At 38.3% G+C, this 17,684-nt stretch overlaps 1 protein-coding gene across 1 annotated transcript in view; it reads left to right on the forward strand.

Moving 5' to 3' along the window:
• The first annotated feature begins 369 nt into the window (after positions 1 to 369).
• The window catches only part of SPAG6 (sperm associated antigen 6), a 100,109-nt gene continuing 82,794 nt past the window's right edge, over positions 370 to 17,684 (forward strand). The window contains exons 1-2 of the mRNA XM_006869909.1: positions 370 to 394; positions 508 to 603. Coding sequence (XP_006869971.1) covers positions 370 to 394; positions 508 to 603 — 121 coding nt within the window. The remainder of the gene's footprint in view (positions 395 to 507; positions 604 to 17,684) is intronic.

The raw sequence follows: 17,684 nt of genomic DNA on the forward strand, positions 1-17,684 counted from the left end.
TGCAGTACTTGAATAAAGCTCCTTTCCTGCCCGGAGAAAGACACTCGACGGAGCACAACTCCTTCGTCGGTTTGGCGCATTCCGGGGTACCCCTGCTGATGGGTTCCCCCAGGCTTGGCCGTCTTCGCGCCACCACCCCGCGTGGGGCGCCTGGGCACCGTGACGTCACTGCGGAGACGGGTCGTTGCTGCGAGACAGCCGCGTTCCGGTTCCGGTCAGTTGCCCTGGAGACGCGGGTACACAGAGAAACGGATCCAAACGGAGGACGAGTGTCGCGGCGGCAGCTCTCTCTGCGGACTTGCAGGCTGGGCGCCGACGAGTTGCTGTCACCGCCAAGTATCTTAAGGGCAGAGCGCAGCTGCGGGCGCCATGAGTCAGAGACAGGTGCTGCAAGGTATGGCCAGGGGCTGGCGAGCGCTTCGACGGGCTGGCGACGGGGGCGGTGGAAGCAGCGGGGGCGACAAGGACAACGCTAGTGGCCCGCTTCACTTTATCTTTGCTCCGCAGTGTTCGAACAATACCAGAAAGCCCGGACCCAATTTGTGCAGATGGTGGCGGAGCTGGCGACCAGACCCCAAAACATCGAGACACTTCAGAACGCGGGTGAGCCCTCACCCTTAATCGCTCTCCGTGTTGCCCTGTGCCTCTGACTTCTCCCCGGCCCCACAGCCTTTGGCTCCCTTTGCTCCGCGTACCCGGCCCCTGGTTTCCCCTCACCTCACCCGCGCCCCTGTGGAATGAACGGTTGGTGACCGGTAAAAGGGGTGGTGGGACGGCATCCTTTAGTTTTTACAATCTCTTGGAGACTGTAGGGCGTATGCACCTGGCCCGTTGAGTGTGATGGAGTCCTGGTGTGGCGCTGTAGGTTAATGCGCTGGGCTGCAAGGTCAGTTTGAACTGCAAGGTAGGCGGTTCAAGTAAAGATTCAAGATTAGGGTGATAGGGGCCCCAAGTTCTTATTTCCGTCTGTATTGCAACCATGCAGATGTCAGGATGGAATTTAATGCTGTATGATTTGCCTGGAAGTCATTTTGTGTGAATGGGAATATACCCTAATTAGGCCCATTTTTTGTACGGGGGCGTAGTTACAAGTCACCCTGCCTTTGGTCACCTTCGACTTCCTCACAGCAAAGGAATTCCAATGTGGTTGATACTTTATTTCTTACCTTGCGTTAGTGAGAGATGAATGATATGTTTAATTTTTTTGAAAATTGATTCAAAGGAGCTAAGGAACTGGTTTTGGGAGATCCCCTGGGTCTTTCATTCTATTCCTCAATCCGATTTCATCCAGATTTCTTAGGGAATGTGTGTGTATGTGTGTACACGTATGTATACTTTGCATCTTATTAACATAAATGGATTGAGAAAATTATAGTGGTTTTCAGTTATCCATATATGATTCAGGATATATAATTCTTACTATCTCAAAGTAAGGTACTGTGTCATTTTAAGGTAACATTTTAAGGCTACAGTGTCATGAAGAAGATACCCTAGTGGCACAGTGGTTAAAACACTTGACGATTGAACCTACCAGCTGCTATGCTCGAGAAAAATGTGGCAACCTGCTCCCATAAAGATTGACAGACTTTAAAGCCCTACTTTACTTACTGGACGATTCTACTCTGCCCAATAAGGTTTGTATGAGTCAGAATGACTCAAAGGCAAAGTGATTAGGTTTTGGTTCCATGAGAAATCTTCAGTTTATAGGATATTATCTTTAGACTGCACTTAAATTAGCATAGAATGAAAAGGAAATGAAAACACATTCAGGGCAAGAATGTTTGGGCATAAAGTTTCCTCTGGGTTTCTTAGAGGGAAATTACCACTACACCTCTGTGATCTTTTGTTTTGTCGCTGGAAATTTGTTGTTCATTTCCTATATTTGGGATGGGGGGAGCTTACCTTAAAAAGAAGGCAGTGTATTTGATTTTCCGAAAAACTCCTGCGCAGCGATCTTTGAGAATGGACATTTATTATTCATAAGTCTTGACTTTGTTGACAGTATAGATGCACTTGAACTAAAACATTTTTTTAAAAGCTAATGTCTGCAATGAAATAATTGCTGCTCTTTCAAAAATCTAATACTGAAATATTAAGATACAGGTAACATTTAAGATAGGAAGCAATCACTCTTTAGCATAATAAGTATCAGGTTACCTCTTCCCTTAAGTGTATAATGTACACAGATTATACTATGGAATTTATTCAGACCAAATAGACTGATTATCAGAGCATAAGTGATTTAGAAATAGCCAGCTATTTCCACTTATGGTGTGGCCTATTAAAGGTTAGACTAGAAAAGGACTATAACTTAGTGTTTTATAGTTATCTGTACTTGATTTGATGGTATGCTGAGATTTTTCTTTTCCTCAGGGACCTACTATATATATTTCATATTACCTAAATTAAATTCAAGTGTGCCCTTAGTAATATAAATTATTGTTGTTGTTGTTAAGTGCCGTCGAGTCGGTTCCGACCCATAGCGACCCTGTACAGGGTTTCCAAGGGTGTAAATCCTTACGGGAGTAGAAAGCCTCATCTTTCTCCCACGGAGCGGCTGGTAGTTTCGAACCGCTGACCTTAAGTTTCGCAGCCCGATTCGTAACCACTATGCTACCAGAGCTCCTTAGTAATATAAATAGATAATGAATATTCCAATAGAATTATGCATTTGATTTAAAAATTAACCTATACGTTTTGTTATAAAAACTTTTCCTTCCCATTGGTCAATTAATTTCATCATTTAAATGATTTGTTCTTTAAAGAAAAAAAAAATCACCATGGATTTAAAATTGTTGCCAAATGAGTCACAATAGATGTGTATCTACTATATTTTAGGATCAAGATAATTTTTTCCAGGCAGGTGCTTTCATTTGGCAGTGTAAAATACATTTTAGTCCTTATTTAAACACATTATCAACATATCTGGAAAGTTTTGTTTCTTATTTTCTGAAACTATTTGGAGTCCTGATGTGGTGCTGAGTGTTAATGCACTGGACTGCAACACTCCTCGGAAACCCTATACAGGGTCACTATGAGTCAGAACTGACGTGATGGCACTTAACAGCTTAATAACAATAAACTATTTATGTACAATATGTAACATAGATTCAAGATAATGTGAAAAACATTTTCTGGGATGATCTAACCAATAGTTTACTTGTTAAGAATTCATTCAGTATGTTAAGAACATTAAAGGTAAAAATTATCAATGGGATTTTATTTCATTTAAAATCTCTGATTCTTTTTATTGAAATTTGGTGTCCTGGTGTGGCGCTGTGGAATAATGCACTTGACCTAAAGGATGTTTTGAACTGTAAGGTTGGCGGTTCAAATTCACCAGCTGTTCTTTGGAAATCCTATACTGGGTTGCTATGAGTTGGAACCAACTCAACAGCACTTAACAACAAAAAAAAGAATGGGAGTAGGATGGCTCTATATGATAAGCACTGGACTGTGAACCACAAGGTCCTTGGTTTGAGTCGCCAGCCACTCCATGGGAGAACTTCTGCTCCTGCAAAGATTTAAAAAACCTTGGAAACCTTAGTAGGGTCGCTGTGAATCAGAACCCACTTGAAGGCACATAACAATAAAACAAAAATAAGAGCATTCGCCTTATTGTGCAAGTTTAATAGGAAACCCAAAGCAAACAAAATTTTGGAAAATCTGTTATTCAGAGTTTTGAGGCAAGAATGAAATTAATGATTTCTAATCAAACTTGTTACTAGAAAGTACAGTGTACAATGTGCATTAAGTCTTGAGTTTTTGTTTACTTTTATTGAGTTCAATTTTTGTCCTTTTGTGAGCAAACCATTTATAAAAGCATTTAAAAGTTTAGTGTTTGTTATAAAACCTCTTTATGTACGCTCAAAACCTGTGTGTGTGAGCCATCCGTTCATTACATCTTGTAGCTGTTTAAGAATGAATTTTGATACTTCCCCATTTGAATAATCAGTAATAGATGACTGTACTAGGAAAAACAGTATGTTGTTACTTCTACCAAGTATAGAATTCCAGTAATTGGAGGTAGTTGGTCTTTATAAAAGAATTTTGGTATATGCTAGAGTATCTTTGAAATCTGTTATAAGTGCTTATTAGGAGCTTTTCCTTCTCATTGAATATTGAGATGATGGATAGCTAAACACCAATGGAAGCAGCAATCAAGAAATCAAACCAGATATTGCACTGGGCAATTCTGCTGCAAAAAGACCTCTTTACAGTATTAAAAAGCAAAGATGTCACTTAAAGAACTAAAGTGTGCCTGACCCAATCCATGGCATTTTCAATTACCTCACAGCTGGATTGCAAGGTTGGTTTGAACACAGGCTTGGCAGTTCATGCTCACCTGCCACTCCTCGGAAACCCTAGACAGGGTCACTATGAGTTGGAACCGACTCAATGGCACTTAACAACACCAACAAATGTATGTGAATTTTGGACAGCAAATAAAGAAGACCAAAGAAGAATTGATGCCTTTAAATTACATTGTTGGGGAATATTAAATATATCATGGACTGCCAGACGAAGAAACAAATCTGTCTTAGATTAGTTGTTGTTGTTGTTGTTGTTGTTAAGTGCCATCAAGTTGATTCCGACCCATAGCGACCCTATATAGGGTTACCAAGGAGCAGCTGATGAGCTTGAACCACCGACCTTGCAGTTCAAACGACTTTGCAGTCTGATACATTAGCCCACAGTGCCACACTAGGACTCCTTAGAAGAAGTACACCTAATATTCCTTAGACTCAAAGATGGTAAGACTTCATCAAGATACTTAGGGAATGTTATCAGGAGGACCAGTCCCTAGAGAAGGGCATCATACTTGATAAAGTAGAGGATCAGGGAAAAAGAGGAAGACCCTCGCAGTGGCTGCAGCAATGAGCTCAAACGCAGTAACAATTATGAGGATGTCTCAGGGCTAGGCAGTGTTTTCTTCTATTGTACGTGGGGTCGCCATGAATCAGAACTGACTTTCAGCATTTATCACAACAAGTAGTTAATCTGAGGATTTTCACCCCACTCACGACACATGTAATTTAAAATCATTTTATACCAACAATATATATTAGCTGTTTTCTTGAATCTTGAACCCATTAAATTACCTCAATCATGCATATTAACTTAAAACAGATATACATGTAAAGGATAAAGTAAAGCAAACTTCCTACCCGTCTGAAAATGTGCAGAGCTACAATTTGCTGTGTTTTACAATTGTATATATTATATGGACTCCTGGTGTGACACTGTGGGTTAATACCCTAGACTGCAAAGTCGGTTTGAACTGCAAGGCCGGCTGTTCAAGCTTACCTGCTGCTCCTTGGGAACCCTTTACAGGATCACTATGGGTCGGAATGGACTCGACAACACTTAACAACCACAAATAGATTCTATGTAAAGAATTGGAGTCCTGACATGGTACTGTAGGCTCAGTACTGGACTGCTAACCTCAAGATCAGCTGTTCAAAACCACCAACTATTCACTGGAAACCTATATAGGGTCGGTATGAGTTGGAACCAAATTCATGACACACACAACAACAACAACATCATATGTAAAAGATTAGAGAGTACCATTTTAAACTCTCAATTTTCTTATATAAATATTGATTCAGGAGTCTATTTTACATAACTAAGTAATATAAATATAATTTCTTGGAAGTTTTAGCCATTTATTTTAGGCCTGCTAAAATGCTTACATGGCGCTGTGGGCTAATGTGTCAGACTGCAAAGTCGTTTGAACTGCAAGATCAGTGGTTCAAGCTTACCAGCTTCTCCTTGGAAACCCTGTACAGGGGCGCTATGGGTCGGAATCGACTCGACAACACTTAACAACAACAACAAAAGTGGTTACGAATCGGGCTACTAATCTCACAGTCAGCAGTTCGAAACTACCAGCTGTTCCATGGGAGAAAGATGAGGCTTTCTGTTTCCCTTAAGATTTACAGCCTCGGAACCCTGTACAGGGTTGTTGTGAGTCGGAACTGACTCCATAGTACATAACAACAACAACTAACTGACTGAAGAGTAGTTGTACATATTTGTACAATATGCCAAAGGATATTGAAACCGAAAGGAAAATTTGAACAACTTTAAAACAGTATTTTAATAAGTCATACTATTTAAATTGATATATTTGGCAGTAGACAAGGAATTGTAAAGTGATGAATATTAAAAATAATTAACTAAAAATGTTGACTTACAAAATAAAGGTAGAGAGGCTTGCTACATTGTTTAAGAGGAAAATATTCTAGGGGGCTAAAAAATTCTGAACTGTATGCACCTAACATTATGTCCTAAAAACAAAATTGCTAAGAATTTTATTCTGTGCTTTAAACCATTGTTCCCACATGAGCATTTGTCTGTTATGTAATCCAAGAATGGTGCATAAATAAAATTGAGAGCAAGGGGCCTCCTAATTTTTTTTTTTTTTTAGGAAAAACTAGGCAATTGAAAACAAAACAAAACAAAACAAAAAAACCCAAGCTATAAATGAGGCTGAAAGAGGATGGGACTTAGAAGTAGTAAATTTTGTGAATTAAATTTTCATGTTACAGATTTTATGTCTTTTGAAATGTTATTTTTATTTTAGTGTTTCATTATTCCACTCTACATTTGATTGTTGCTACAGGGCCTTTGCATCTCTGCCTCCAACCTTTTTATACTTCTTTGCCTAACTGACTTCTTATAGTCATTCTTTATGGCTTTGTTTAGATGTTGATTCCTCTTGGGAAACGTTCCCTAAGCCCTCACAGTAAGTTGATTTATGCTTTCCTTCCTCCTAGTGTTCCTCTCTCTTAGAGTACTTATCACAAATGTACTTAATTACTGTTTCTCCACTAACTATAAATTCCATGCCTAGCAAAATGCTTAGCATATTGTAGATGTTCAAAACATTTAAATAGACTGGAGGAAGTAATAAATATTTTTCTAAGTGTTTTCTTATATCTTAAAAACATAGATTATCTTAACAGCTCAGGTAAGTAGGTAAGACATCTTCGTAAATGTGGATACTTAATCTCACAGAAGCTTGGATAATTGTCTTCATCACAAAGCGACTTAATAGTCATAATTGGCACTAGAACCCAAGTATCTTAGTTGCTGCCTAAAATCCTGTGCTCTATCTCCTCTACCATGTAGTATTAGTAAGCCGCTTCTTCTAGGAATTTCTGATAAACTCTTTTAAGTGTTGAAACAAGCCCACTGTTTAGGCCTTTAGGTAATATGACTGTCTTATAATTGTGAAACTTAGTGGCTTTTGAGATATCCTTGAGGAACATCAAGGGAGTTTGGGTGGAGTTTGGGTGTGGAAGATAACTTTAATTGATAAATACTGGAAGTTAAGTTTGGGGATGGAAGAAGTACTTTGGGCTAAAGCTGACCCAAGTTCCAGAGGACCTTTTTAGGCTTCCTGAAATTTTGAAAAGTCTTCTCAAACCAAAAACTCTTAAAATCACTCAAGGAAAAGTATATAATTCACTGAAAGATCAGAATCAGTATAAAACTTGACAAAGTTGTTGGGCTGAGATAATGCCTGAAAGTAAGAGCCTGGAGTAATAAAATGCCCCGTGACTGACTGACTTCTGATTGTTGAGAAACATAGCAGCTAAAGTTCCAGAAAGATGGAGGTACTTGGTCTTACTGGATTCATTGATAAAAGTGTAAGGTGGTATACTTAGAACTTGTTCCCTTGTTACTTATTTAAACATACTTTGTGTGAAATACTTTATTTCATGTTCATTGTGGGCAGAACTTTGGAATTTCAATTGAATTCATGTACTGACTAACAGAAACAGAAGGGCTGCATCTTGAGAAATATTTAGTCTTGTAGTGAGTGGAATGACTTGTCTGACCATGGACTAGTGGTGATGGTGATGTGCCGTGGAGTCGGTTCCGACTCATAGCGACCCTGTACAGTGTTTCCGAGGCTATAAATCTTTACGGGAGCAGAAAGCCTCATCTTTCTTCTGCCGAACAGCTGGTAGTTTCGAACTGCTGACCTTGCAGTTCACAGCCCAATTCGTAACCACTACACTACCTGAACTCCTTGACTATAGAAGAGACTTCCTTAATTTTCAAAATGAAATATTGGTTCTTGCCATATGCCCCACATTTTCTGTCATAAGGGTAATTTAATTTGAAATTTATTGCTTATTCAGATTCTGTTAAAAGTCTAGGTGAAAACATGATATTTGTGTGTATGTGGTCTCCAAAGGAAATGATCTCTATCCATTTTTCTTAGTCTCTGTGTTAATCATTACTAAATTCTGTACATAGACTTACTTTCCTATAGAAATGTCTTTATAAAACTAGCTTATTATGCCCTCTTTTATTTATTTTTTAATTGAGGGCTTATTTAAAAAGTAGACAGTCAGATTTTTTTCTTTAAAATTTTTAAAACCTTTTTATTGTGAGTTGAGTGAAGGTTTTCAGAGCATATAATCAGTTTTACATATTCCACAAACCATCTACTTTGCTTCATTACCATTATTGCAGTCCTCTCCATGTGACATCAGTTAACAGTATTCACCTCTATTCACTTCAACTCTGTCATTCTTCTCTGTGTCTCCCGCTACCTTCATCTTTCCTCTGCTAACCTTCCTCTTGTGGTATATTACCTGCTCTATCACCCATGATAACATGTGTCTGCCTTCTAGCCCGTTAATAATTTTTTCTTGCCCCAACCCCACCCCAGGTAACCATCATAGAATGCTTATATTATCAAGAAAATATTTTTATAACTTTTTGCCACAATGGTCTCATACAATATTTGCCCTTTTGTGTTTCACTGATTTAACTCTCTATAAGGGACCAGTCACTGGAGAAGGATATCATGTTTGGTAAGGTAGAGGGTCAGAGAAAAAGAGGAAGACCCCCAAAGAGATGGAATGGCCAAGTGGCAGCATCGATGGACTCAAGTGTGGCAACAGTAGTGAGGTTGGCCCAGGATTGGGCAGTGTTTGTTCTGCTGTGCATAAGGTTGCTGTGAGTTGGTACCAACTCGATGGTACCTAACGACAGCAACAACAATAATGTCCTCCAGGATTCTCAACTAGTTTCTTTGTCCCACGTAATTTTCCATGCTGAGTTAATTTTATTTGTGGTTTTTCTTTTCATTTTAATTTCTGTTTTGTTAATGTTTACTAAATCTTTTTGATTTTCCTCTATTTAATTTTGATGTTTAAGTAAGTTAATTTTCTTTAAGATTGTCTTACAATTTATCATTTTCCCCCCTCGTTTAAAACAGTCAGTCCTGATAACAATTATTCACTATTGTACCACAAGAGACCTATCTCCATCTCCTTTCATCAGCTTCACCCAGACACATTGGATACTATTCAGTGGAGATTCTACCCTCCTCCAAACCCTCTGGATCTAGGTTCCCTCTTGAAAGCTTGTAAGCCTGTCACTTCTTGCCCTTCTGGCCCCCCATTTTGGGTAGCCAATGTCCAAGTTGCCCGTCCCTATCTACTCTGTGTATGGAGGGGGTGGGAATGATCCTTGCTGTAAAGACTTGTTCCCTCTTTTGAGCTACTGCATCCATAGGTGTAGGTCAAGTTCATCAAATTGTATCAGATTATTCTTTTTTTCCTCTTCTTTCTTCTTCTAGTTGAACTCTGATCATCCAGTCATTGAAACCAGGTCAGGTGGGTATTATCTGCAAGCGTGGGTGTTCTTATACATATGCCCTCTGTTCTTATCAGCTGGATGCTTCACTCTCCACTCTAGTCCTCTGTGGCTATGTCACTGACTCTGGTCCCAAGAGTCCCCAGGTCTTGCCATACTGCTGGCCAACCAGATTTCCACCCGGGGTTCACAGCAGTCTATTAAACATTGTAGGGCTTAGCTTACAGCTTCATTACTGTTTTTCCCTCACTTCCCCTTTTCTGTGACGAATGTGGTCAGCAGTCAGAGTGCATGTCTGCTTGTGTATTCCCATTGAGTTTTAGTCTTGGAAGGGGGTTTGCCTTGAGGTAGTGCCCTGACCCAACCACTTGCCTTGATGTCTCCTGGGCAAGCAACTTACTTGTTCTTGTAGTAATCAGTTGGACTGCCTATATTGTTTTGTATTTTTCCTGTTGGTCTTTTCTTTCAAGAAGTGTCTACTGTTCTTCTAGCCACTCCAGGCTAGTCTGCTTGTCTTCAAGTAGAAATTTCCTACCTCAGAAAATTGTGGATGGGGTTCAGGATTCCACCTATGGTCTTATGTAAGGCAGAGGCTCCGCAGGAAGCCTTCTTCACTGGGCACGTTATAGCCCCATTTTAGGTATTCCAATCAGTTATATGCAGAAGACAGAGCAGTCTTATTTTTTAATCTGATAATTTTATATGGCCTGTGAATGATAAAATTTTGACAGAGAAAATGTTCTCCACTCCTGTTATAAAGTTAATAATTGTCTTCCTCTTACATCCCTGACCTCCTTGGTTACCATCATAGAAGATCTTAATTTTTTACAACAGAATTCACATTTTGTTTTGTGACATTAATTGTAGTCCTCACGGTATAACAGCATTCTTTTCCATTTCCAATCATTATTCTTTTCTATCCATTCTTCCTTTCTGAGGTTTATCCCTTAGCAAATTCTGCCCTTTAGATTTTATATGGTTGATTATTCTAAGGAGTGTTATTGTTTACCTGAAAATTGAGCCATGGGGATGGGTTTTTCATTTTCACTCTTAAAAGGTGTCCCACTAGTCTGTATCAGTCTAGCAAGTCTGGCATTTTAAAAATGATTTTGAGTTTTGTCCCACATTTTTCTTCTACTATATCCAGGATCCTCTGTTGTGGTCCCTTTCAGAGATATCTGTAGTGGTAATTGGGCACCCTCTAGTTCTTTTAGTTTCAGGGTACATTCATAGTCTTTAGAATTATCTATCTCAAAATATTTTAGTGTAGGTGGAGTATGAATAAAATAAAAAATTAATTCCATTTGAAGATATATTTTTAAAATTGGTTGTTTTGTAAATGTTTCCTCTTTACATATTACCCATGAAACCTTTTAGAGTGGATAACCTTCTAGTATTGTCCCATTTTCTCTCTATGGTTATAGAGAGATTTGATTAGTCATAATCCAGTCTTCTTCTAGCAGGTGGGTGTATTAGGTGTAACACAGTAGCAATGAAGACATGACTAACTTAGAATTTGCAGCTCTCTAGAGAACTTTTGGAGTCTGGTGTGGTGCTGTAGAATAAGCATTGGATCCTAACAGGAAGGTCAATAGATCTAACCTACCAGCTGCTCCTTGGAAACCCTATACAAGGTCGCCGTGAGTTCGAAACAACTCTCAATGGCCGTGTATAACAGCAGCAGAGGACTTTTAAATGAAAATAAAATTATCTTTTAGGTGAGTAGCTAGTTTGAATGAGTTCCTTAAAGCTTTATGAATTTATAGTAATACAGTAAACCTGTGAAAGCCGGAACCTGCGTAAGATAGAAACATGTCAGAGAAGGAAAATGGGAATATTTTCTACTAGAGAGTGTTAGGAACATAGTTAGACTGCACAGAAGACTTGTGTAACGTGGAAAAACAAGGCTGTCCCATTTTCTGTTTTTAGTGACTTATATGAGTTAGAACCGACTTGATGGCACTTAACAACAATATATGCCTCATGCATATAAAAAGAAAAGAACTGTGAACATGATATTATCCATTAAAAATTTTTAAATTAAAATTTACTCAAATAAAGAAAAAATTATATATTAATCTTTACAGTTTGTTCATTCATCAGTCAACAATGTATTGCTTGTCTAAGTGCCAGATATGTGCTTAGATGTGGATTATGCAAAGAAATATAAAGCACAGGCTTGCCACTAAGGAGCCTATTTGCTAATGGAGAGATACATAATTCAGTAAAATACTGTTTGGTAAGTGTTTGCTATAAAGACACATGGAGTACATGTGAAGGCTACATAGCTCAAGACTTGGGAGTGAGGGGAAAGTATTATTTCCAGAAGAAGGCATTATCTCTACTGGATTTCCTAGGAGCTAGTGATACGTAGCCCTGGTGTGAGTGACATTGTGGGTTAATGTGCCAGACTGCAAAGCCGTGTGAACTACAAGGTCGGTGGTTCAAGCTCACCAGTCACTCCTTGGAAACCCTATACAGGATCGCTATGGGTCAGAACTGACTCGATGGCACTTAACAACAACAACAACAAGTAATAATATGGAGGAGGAAGAGGAGAAAACTGCATTCAAGTAGAGGGTACATTTTGTGTAAAAGCACAAAGGCTAGAGAAAGACGGCGTGTGGTGGAGAAAGCAAATGTTATGTATAGCTGGAGCTTTGGGTAATGGGGCAAGAGAGAGGAAAGTCGGTTGTGGATGGAGAAGAAAACAGGTCGGATTATGAAGGACATAATGTAAAGTTTGGATTGATCCTGAAAATGATGGAAATTTATTGAAGATGTTATAGGGATGGGGCTCCATTCAGTGTTTTAGCAAGATTATTTTTGCAGTAATGTGGAGTATAGACTGAATTGGGGGGCGGCAGGATTGGGAAGGGCAGAAATTCATATTTTTATAGCATTTGGAGAGTAGATAAGAGATTAATTAATTAATATGACATTAATTATATTCACAATGCTGTGCTACCATCACGACTATCTAATTCCAAAACTTGTAAAAGAGTAAAGCCTGCCAGACTTAGTGATTTAGTAGGAGGGGGCAGGATCAAGTGAAAAAAGAGACTGCGATAGGAGACTATATACTACTTGTTAAGTGTTGTTCAGTCGGTTCCGACTCACAATGACCCTGTATAGAATTTCCGAGGAGCCAGTGGTAGTTTTGAACCACTGACCTTGTGGTGATTGTGGCTTCTAGAGCCAAGACTGTAAGTGTTGAAGTGCTTAGCTGCACTTCAGATATGTGCTAAGGAATTCGAAGAATAGAAAAGTTTAAAATAAGCTCTGCTCTAGATATGAGTATTATGTATTTATTATTGAGGAGATAAGACATTTATTCCATCAAACAAATTCAAGAACCACATAACATGCTATTTCAAGGATTGCTGCTATCTGTTGTATAACTTCAGGGGTACCATTTACACCATGGTGTGTGTGAATGGCTTGCCTTGGCTTTGTACAATGCAGAGCCTGCCCAGCTATATTGAATACTATCTATTTGATTCTCTGCTTTCAAACTTTTTGTGTATGTACCTTGGAGTAGAATTTCTGAGTGATATGATAGTGTGGGCACTGTGGGATAAAGCACGGAACCACAAGGTCGGTTTGAACCACAAGGTTGGCGGTTCAAACACAACCAGCTGCTCCTTGGAAACCCTAAACAGGGTTGCTCTGAGTTGGAACTGACTCAACAGCACTTAACAACAACAATGATAGTTCTATGTTTAACTTCCTGAAAAACTGTTTTCTAAAGCAGCTATACCATTTTGCATGTCCACCAACAATTCTTAAGGGTTCCAGTTTCTCTACACCCTCAACAATACTTGTTATTCTTTTACCCCTAATTTTTAAATTTATATAGATACAGCTGCTCCATGGGACACAGATGAAGCTTTCTGCTCTAGCAAAGACAGTCCCAGTACATTGTTGTTGTTAAGTATCATCAAGTTGGTTCCAACTCATAGTGATCCTGTACAAGGTTACCTGTGCAGGAAAATATATATGTATATAGTCCAGTACTTGTCCTCCATTGCTGCACCAGGACATTCTCTCTATCTATTGATCACTCGATCTATGTATATTGTTGTTAGTGTCATTCATATATATGTGTGTTTTAGGAGTCCTGATGTGGCACTGTACGATAATCCACTGCACTCTCTCTCTCTTTATATATATATATACACATATGTGTGTGTGTATGTGTGAGTAGAAATTGTTAATTGCCATTGAATTGGTTCCAACTCTAGTGACCCTGTATAACGTTTCCAGGTAGTACGTGGTGGGTTTGCATTACCGACCTTGCAGTTAACAGTCCAGTGCTTATCCTACAGCACCACACCAGAACTCCTGTATGTGTAATATGAGGTTAAGGATAGCTGATGATGCAGTGGCTGAAGCACTTGGTTGTTAATCGAAAGTTAGCAGTTCAAACCCACCAGCTACTCTGTGGAAGAATGATGTGTGAGTCCATAGAGATTTTGCCTTGGAAACCCAATGGGGTAGTTGTACTTTATACTGTAGAATCACTATGAGTTGGAATCAAATCATTGGCAGTGTGTTTGGTTTTGGTAATAAGAGAATGAATTCATTTTTTTTCAGTCTTCTTTTCTTACCTATATTATTTAGCCTTATGTCAGCATCATCTTTTTAAGTTTTAGTGTTTTATTTTATTTTTAACTTTTTATTGTGAATTGAGTGAAGGTTTACAAATCATCAGTACCACATTCAACAAATTAAACATTTTGTGTCATTACAATGATTGTAATCCACTCCATGTACCATCAGTTAATATTATTTACCACTTTTTACTTTTTCCCCTCCCCTCCCCTCTCAACCCACCCTGTAACCATGATAGAAGGTTTCATTTAGCAACAAAATCTTTTCTTTATTTTTACAACAGTGGGCTCATGCAATATTTTTCCTTTTGTGATTGACCCATTTCATTCAGCATAATATCTTCCGGGTTCATCCATGTTGTGAGTTGTTTTGTAGATTCTTAGTTATATTCTTCAACGTTGTGTAATATTCCATTTTGTGTATGTACCAAAGTTTGTTTAACCATTCTGTTGATGGGCATTTGGGTTGTCTCCATCTTTTTGCTACTATGAATACTGCCGCAATGAACATGGGTATACATAGATCCATTTATATCACAGCTCTTATTTCTTGAGGCTATAAACCAAGCAGAGGGCTTGCTGGGTCACATGGTATTTCTGTTTCCAACATTTTGAGAAAGCGACACACTGTTTTCCCCAGTGGTTGGACCATTGTATAGTCCCACCAGCACTGTAGTAGGGTCACAGTCTCTTCACACCCTTACCAGCATTTGTTGTTTTCTGTTTTTATGAACTTATGAATGCTTCAGTAAGATGATATCTTATTTTGATTTTGATTTGCATCTCTCTAGTGATTAATAATGGTGAACGTATATTCCTTTGCTTGTTGGCTACCTGAATGTCTTCTTTGGTGAAGTGTCTGTTCATATCCTTTGCTTATTTTTTTAACTGGATTATTTCTCTTTTTCTTGTTGAGGTATTGAAGTGCTCTATAAATTTAGAGAGTACCAGCCATTCTGTGGGAGAAAGATAAGACCTTCTACTCCGATAAAGATTTACAGCCTCCAAAATCCTATGCAGGGTCGCTGTGAATTGGAACCAACTCCACGGCACACCACCACCACCACCACCAGTCCTTTGTCTGAGATGTCACTACCAAACATGTTTTCCCACTCTGTGGGCTCTCTTTTTACTCTTCTGGTGAAATTCTTTGATACATAACACATGCCTAAATTTTAGGAGCTCCCAGTCATCTATTTTAACTTATGTTTGTGTGTTTCAGTTATATTTGGTAGTGTATTTATTCCAGGTACCAGAGCTCCTAAGTTTGTCCCTATTTTTTCATTGATGATTTGTATAGTTTTAGGTTTTACATTTAAGTCTTTAATCCATGTTGAGTTCATTTTTGTGTATGGTGTGAAATATGGGTCTCATTTAATTTTTAAGCAAATGAATTTCCAATTTTGCCAGCAAAATTTTTGAAGAGACTGTCTTTCCCCATTTAATGCATTTTGACCCTTTGTCAAAGATCAACTGACTGTAGGCGGATGGACTTAGTTCTGGGTTCTGAATTCTGTTCCAGTGATCTATGACTCTTTTATTGTACTTGTATCAAGCTGTTTTAACTAATGTGGTTCTTTCGTAGAGTTTGAGATTAGAAAGTGAGAGGCTTCCTACTTTATTCTTTCTTAATAATGCTTTGCTTATCTGGAATCTCTTTCCTTTCCATATAAAGTTCGTGATGAGTTTTTCCATTTCTTGTAAGAATGCTATTGGAATCTGGAGTGGAATTAGCATTATATCTATAGATGATTTGGGGTAGTTTTTTTGCTTTATTACCCAATAGCTTTTAGGCAGGATATTGTTCAATTTCCATGTATTTGATCTTTCCCCCTCTATCTTCCTATTGTTGATTTCTAATTTTACAGTATGATTATCTGAAAAGATGCTTTGTAATATTTTGATGTTTTGAAATTTATTGAGGTTTGCTTTGTGGCCAAATATGTGGTTTATTCTTGAGAATGTTCATATGCACTGAAAAAGATTGCATATTGTATTCTTGTTGTGTTCAGTGCTCTGTATATGTCTATGATGTCAGATTGGTTGATTGTGTTGTTTAGTTTTTCTGTTTGTTTGTTGAGTTTCTTTTTAGTTACTCTGACCTTCAAAAGTGTTGTTTTAGAATCTCTTACTTTAATGGTGTAGAACTGTAGGGTAAGCACAGGACCACAAGGTCTGTTTGAACCACAAGGCTGGCTGTTCAAACTCCTCAGCTGCTCCTTGGAAACTATAGACTGGGTCGCTATGAGTTGGAACTGACTCGATGGTACTTAACACCAATAACCATTATTGTAGTGTTACCTATTTCTTTGCCACTCCTGCTCATTTTTTATTACTATTACGTTAGTATATTTTTTCCCTCCGCCGATTTTGAGTCTATTTCTGTCTTTGTGTGTGTGTCTCTAAACAGCATATTGAAGGATCCTGTTTTCTTGTCCATTCTGCTGTTCCCTGTCTCTTGACTTGTGTAATTATGAATAGATATGTATTGATTGCTGTCATTTTAATATGGGCTTTCTTTGTCATGGTGCTGCTTTCTTTGTTCCATATCATTTTCTGCTTTGAGTTAATTTTGTTTGTGGGTTTTCTTTTCATTTTCTTCATTTCTGTTGTGGTAATGTTTACTAAATCTTTCTGATTTTAGTCTTTATCTTGAAATCTACTTGACGCCCTTGCCATTTTGAAGTTCTGCATCTACACTATTCTATTTTATGCTTTGTATTTGACATCATTACAAATTGTTGTCTCTGGTTCCCTATATTTGGTTTTATAGGTTTGTTTTATTTTAAATACTTTTATATATGGATTGAGTTCCTGGCTGCTGTTGTCATGTATGTTAATCTCAAATTGTTGTCTGCTGCTGTTGATTTCAATTCCAACAACATCCTTTAGTATTTTTTGTAAAACTGGTTTTGTTATTTACAAATTACCTTAATTTCTGTTTGTCTGGATATGTCCTGGTTTCATGGTTATATTTGTTGGCAGTCTTTGCTGCATATGTGATTCTTGGTTGGCAATTTTTTTCTTTCAGAGTTTTGTACATGCCATCACGTTGCCTTCTCACCTGCATGATTTCTGCTGATTAGTCTTATTGGTTCTCCTTTGTAGGTAGCTTTTTGTTTTTCCGGAGCTGCTTTCAGGATTCTTTCCTTGATTATGATATGTCTTGGTGATTTTTTTGAGGGGATCTAGATATACTTTATAGATCCCCTCAAAAAAAATTTTTTTTTGATATCCTATGCGAGTAAATTTTACTAAAGGGAATACAGAGAACTTCCAGAGGTTCAAGCCGGATTCAGAAGAGGCCATGGAATGCGGGGTATCATTGCTGATGTCTGATGGATTTTGGCTGAAACCAGAGAATATCAGAAAGATGTTTACCTGTGCTTAATTGACTACGCAAAAGCTTTTGATTGTGTGAATCATGACAAGCTATGGACAACATTG

The sequence above is a fragment of the Chrysochloris asiatica genome, unplaced genomic scaffold, assembly GCF_000296735.1.
Source record: "Chrysochloris asiatica unplaced genomic scaffold, ChrAsi1.0 scaffold00137, whole genome shotgun sequence".
NCBI lineage: Eukaryota > Metazoa > Chordata > Mammalia > Afrosoricida > Chrysochloridae > Chrysochloris > Chrysochloris asiatica.